Below are 5557 nucleotides of genomic sequence, written 5' to 3' on the forward strand. Positions count from 1 at the left end.
ACCCGCCTCATATGTGTTTCTTGTAGACAACATATGGTAGGATTTTGGTTTCTGATCCACTCTGCTATTTGCTTCTGTTTTATGAGCGAGTTCATCCCATTCATATTCAGAGTTATAATTATCAGTTGTGCATTCGCTGACATTTTTTGTATCCTCCCCTAGTCCTACCTCTTCTTCTTACATTATTTCCTTTTAAACCAGTGGTTTGCTTTATCCCCTCCCTTGATTAACTTCCTTCCTTATTGTTCCCCTCTTTTTATTTTTAAAGGTCTAATGAATTCCCTCCTCCTTCTTCTCCCCTCCCTTTTTTGACTTCCCCACTCCCCTGCTCCCTTCGGTTTATCCCTTCTGACTTTCTCAGTAAGGTTAGATAGAGTTTTTTATCCAGATGGATAATAAAGCTACTCTTCCTTCTCCGGGTTGATTACACTGAGAGTAAGGTTTGATTATGCTCTCTTCCTCTCCTTCTTATGGTATTATTTATCCCCTCCCCTCCCCATGCCCTCTTTGTGTGTAATAGAATATCTTATTTTTCTTATTTACTCAGATTTTTCTTGGTGTCCCCTACTATTCCCCCCCTCTTTCCCATCCCCCATGTCTTCTTAGACCATTTAGTATCCTGTCCTCTCCCTATGAATTATTCTTCTGGTTGCTATAATAGTGAATATTATAATAGTGTATAGAGTTCACTACAGAGAATTATACATAGCATTTCTCCACCTAGTAATACAGATAATTAGATCTTATTTATGCCCTTAAAGAGTCAAGCTTAAAAGACTATGAGTTTTCTTTCGTTTCCCTCTGTTTCTTATTTACCTTTTCATCTTTCTCTTGATATTTGTGGTTGAGTGTCAAACTTTCCATTTAGTCCTGGTCTCTTTTGTGCAAAAACTTGGAATTCTTCAATTTTGTTGAATGCCCATACTTTCCCCTGAAAGTATATGGTTAGTTTCGCTGGGTAGTTGATTCGTGGCTGAAGGCCCAGCTCTCTTGCCTTTCTGAATATTATATTCCAAGCCTTGCGGTCTTTTAGCATTGAGGCTGCCAGATCCTGTGTGATCCTTATTGGTGCTCCTTGATATTTGAATTGTCTCTTCCTGGCTTCTTGTAAGATTTTTTCTTTAACTTGAAAGCTCTTCAATTACGCTATTATATTTCTGGGTGTTGACTTTTCTGGGTCCAGTGTAGAGGGTGATCTATGGATCCTTTCAATGTCTATATTGCCCTCTTGTTGTAGAACTTCAGGGCAATTTTGCTGAATAATTTCTTTAAGTATGGAGTCCAAGTTTCTATTAATTTCTGCCTTTTCTGGAAGACCAATGATTCTCAAGTTGTCTCTTCTCGACCGGTTTTCTTGGTCTGTCACTCTCTCATTGAGATATTTTATCAGTCTTTTGACTTTGTTTTATTTGTTCTTGTTGTCTTGAGAGATCATTGGTTTCTAAATGTTCGATTCTAGCCTTAAAGGACTGGTTTTCGGCTTTAATGTTTTGGTTTTCGGCTATAATTTTTTGGTTTTCCTTTTCAATCTGGTCATTTTTGGTCTTCAGTTGACTTGTCTCACTTTCCAATTGCAAAATTCTGCCTTTTAAACTGTTATTTTCTTGCCAGATTTCTTCCATCTTCCTCAACATTTCATTTTTAAACTCTTCCATAGCTTGTGACCAGCTTTCATTTTTTGGGGGAGGTTTGGATTTTTGTTTTCCCTCCTCTGGTGTCTGGATTTTCTCAGTGTAGAAGTTGTCGAGTGTTTCAGAGTTTCTCTTGATAGTCTTTTTCTTCTGGACTTCCTTATTGCTGGCCATTTTTGGCCCCGCCCCTTTTCAGCTTTGTCTTTGCACTCAGGGTCTGCCTGGGCCTTACAAGCTCCGGGCTCTGGTCTCCTTGTCCTCGGGGTCAGGCCTCCTGGTAGACCCTGGTCTGCCCCTCTGCCTGAGGCTCCTTCAGCAGTCTTTGGGGCTGCTTCCACAGCCACGCTCCGGTCTGCACAGGGTCCTCACTGGAGGTCCAAGCCTGGGCTGGAGATCGTTATTCAAGCCTAGGGCACTGCCTTTGCCTGCGCAGATGCTCTTAGGGCCCTGCCTTCACCCCTGCAGAGGTAGTGAAAGTCCGTGGGCTGGAGATCTTTATTCGCACCTGAGGCGATGCCTTCAGCGCTTGGGAAAGGCTGTGTTTTAGGGGCCTTTGTCCTGGCCCAAGGCGGTGCCTTCACCCACGTGGAAGCTCGAGAAAAGTCCATGAGCGCCCCCAGCCACTTGGGGTCCCTCATCTTGCAGCACACAGGTACAAGCCCCGGGGCTGCCAGTGATTATCTGGTTGCCCCAGTCCTGTTTTCACTCTTGTGCGTTGGCGTTGTGAGAGGTGTGCGGTGTGGGGGGTGGGGGAGGGGCTTCTTCCTCTCACGTTTTAGTGAGAGCTGTTTCACCCCTTTATAGCGTGGAGATACCCCGATTCTGCGTACCTTCAATGCTGTGCCCTGTTGTGGGGTTCCTTCGTTCCTCTGGACTCGTTTTTATTTCCCCTTGAGGAGTCCTGTATGCTTCGGTCAGGAGAGATGGAGCAGCTGCTCCTTACTCTGCCGCCATCTTAACCGGAAGTTTCTAGGCAATAGAGTTCTTGACAGGCTTCATAATGGATTAGTTCTAATTAGGTGTAATTTAATAGTGATAGATCTAAAAGTCTTCATTTGTGATCAAGTAGTTAACTAAAGAATATAGAATGGAAGAGACACATCTAGAACAGTAGTTCTGTTGAAAGAGATTTGAAATTCTGAGATGGTTACAAGCTCAAAATAACCTGAAAGTAGAGAGTTTTCTAGTTCAGATATAAATATTAGATGAGATGCTTTCTTTTCTCTCTTCTGACTCTAATATTTAGCGAAGATCTCCAATGATAGGGATCTTGCCACTCTTCAAGGAAGCGCATTCCCAGTTTTTAACCTCTCCAATTCACAAGTATGTTACATTAAAACCATCCACAGTATGATATCTACTCAAACCTTACAAGATTTTCCTCACATTCATAGACTCCTGAAATTGGATATCAGAGATGTCTTGTCTAACCACTTATTTGAATGAAATCCACTAAACAACTCTAGAACACTGGACCAAATCTGATAAGAATTTTAATGGGGAAGGAAGATTTAAATTTTCTTCTATAGTTCAAAAGTGAAATGGCTTGCCTCAAGAGTGGTAGGATAGTAAATTCTCCTTTGTTAGAATTCTGCAAATAAAATCTGATGATCATTTATTGAGTATATTGAAGAGATATTTCTAGTTCTAGATGTGTATTAGACTAGATATTTCCTTTTTCCCTTCCAGTCCTGAGATTTTGTGAAGACTTCAGAGTTAGGAAACTCAGTCACCTACTTTGTAATGAAGAAGACAGAAGCTCTAAGAGACTCAACTAGAAATTCTAGGACTGTGAATGAGAGCAATGGAGATACTGCAGATGGCTTTGGGGTCACATTTGGCATATTCTTAGGGATCTTTTACTTTACCAACCTTTTCAGAATTCCTCCTTCATTTATTCCATGGAGAAACTGGCACAATTACTGGAAAATTCAGGCAAGAGGTTTAAAACTTCAGAGAAAATCCATGGCTTTTCAAATGTTCATTAGGTTCCTGGAAGACTGCAGATACTGAAGCAGAAGTGCTTTTCTCCATTTTCACATTAGGGAAAATGATACAAAGGCACACACATATATATACATACATACATATATATATATGCATATATATTACAATACACATATCCATGCATACAAATATTTATGTGTGCATTATATGTATACATATAATGATAAACATACACATAATAATAATAATAATTCAAACTTCTCTGGTATGGAGGGCCAAAAAATTTTTACATGGATGTTCCATATTGCATAGGTGCTGGACTCCCAAATCCCACAATATTGAAAGGATACTTATATTTGTATTAAGTATGCATTATTATAGTACTTTTTTTGCTTGAATGTTAATGGAGTTTTTTTTGAAGCTTAGCTGCTTATTATTATTATTTATTTATTTATTATTTCTGTTGACTCCTTAGGAGCATAGGGCCGCAACCATCTCACGCCAGCGGACTCTGTTCTGGGCAACTTCCCCCAGCTGGGCCCATGTCATTCTGACTGTTTTTGTTTCATTTTCGGCAGATCTTCACCAGGTCTGTTTTGGTCTTCCGATTTTCCTCCTCCCTGAAGGGTTCCAGCTCAATGCTTGTCTGGCTACGTTGTCTTCCGGTTTTCGTAGTGTATGTCTTATCCATCTCCACTTACGTTTCTTTATGTCCTAATGGGATACTGGATTGTTCTTTCCCAGAGACTAGCATTGGAGATCTTTTCAAGCCATCTGATGTTCAAGATGTAGCGTAGACATCTGTTAACAAAGACCTGGAGTTTGTTGGTGTTAGCGTTCGTCACTCTCCAGCTTTCTGATCCATATAGGAGGACAGCCTTTACGTTGGTGTTGAAGATTCGGAGCTTAGTGACGAGGGACAGTGCTTTGGAGGTCCAGACAGACCGTAAGGTGTTAAATGCCTGTCTGGCTTTGTTGATTCGGCTTCTGATGTCCTCATCTGCCCCGCCGTCCTTACTGACGATGCTACTCAAATAGGTGAAGTGGTCCGTCTCTTTGATGTTTTCTCCCTGTAGTTGGATTGGCAGGTCCTGTCTGCTGTTGACTGTGATCACCTCAGTCTTCTTGTTGATCTTCAGACCTGTCTTCTCCGCTTCTTCAGAGAGTCGTGCAAGTTTGGCTTGCGCATCCTGCTGCTTGTGAGAAAGGAGACAGATGTCATCTGCGAAGTCAAGGTCCTCTAGCTGCTTGGTATGAGTCCATTGAATGCCCCTATTGTTGTCCTTGGTAATTCTTCTCATGGTCCAATCTATGACCATTAAGAAGATAAGGGCTGCTTATAGCCCCATAAAAATGTTTTTCAAGAATGTAACTAGTGTTTTCTTCTTTTCTCACAATTTATGTAAAAGGTTCCCACTCTTAAGCTAAAGGTAGGTTCTATTGAGATTATTCACAGGTTTTATTAGTGCTGGAGCTCAGCAGACTGACAATCCTAAAATGATCATTACACTCTAATGTCACTGATCACAGATTATCCTTGGGTTAATTATGGGAAGCAGGTTTATAAGTTTTCTACTAGAAATCAACTGCCTGCATCTGAGTGTAGGAAAAAAGACTATCCATGTATTTGTGAGTGCCCTGGGCAATTAACACTTCAAAAAGAATATTCAGTAGCTCTGGCATGTGCAGCATGGTCAATTTGCACTTGTAAATCTTTTAGGACACTTAAAGATCAAATTCCTCCTAAATGAGAAGCAAACAACTTCAGAAATGGAGCATTTTCTCTGTATAAACAAGAGTAGTCTAGCATCTACTTGCATTGTTGCCAAAGACTGGTCCTTTGATCTTCCCACAGATATTGGTGCTTATATTTGGACAAGAGAAATTTGGTAGAGGGATAAAAACTTTACAAACTTACAGGATTGGATCTCGTATTTGGAAGCACTCTCCAAGGAGACCCTGTAGCAATTTTGCTCCAT

The 5557-nt window shown here is 40.8% G+C and overlaps 1 protein-coding gene across 1 annotated transcript in view; it reads right to left on the reverse strand.

Moving 5' to 3' along the window:
• LOC123246072 (Fc receptor-like protein 4) overlaps positions 1 to 5557 on the reverse strand; it is a 90276-nt gene extending 84719 nt beyond the window's left edge. Inside the window, exon 1 of the mRNA XM_044675020.1 lies at positions 5497 to 5557. Within this exon, the coding sequence (XP_044530955.1) occupies positions 5497 to 5557 (61 nt within the window). The remainder of the gene's footprint in view (positions 1 to 5496) is intronic.

This window comes from Gracilinanus agilis, chromosome 4 (genome assembly GCF_016433145.1).
Source record: "Gracilinanus agilis isolate LMUSP501 chromosome 4, AgileGrace, whole genome shotgun sequence".
NCBI classification, from domain to species: Eukaryota; Metazoa; Chordata; class Mammalia; order Didelphimorphia; family Didelphidae; genus Gracilinanus; species Gracilinanus agilis.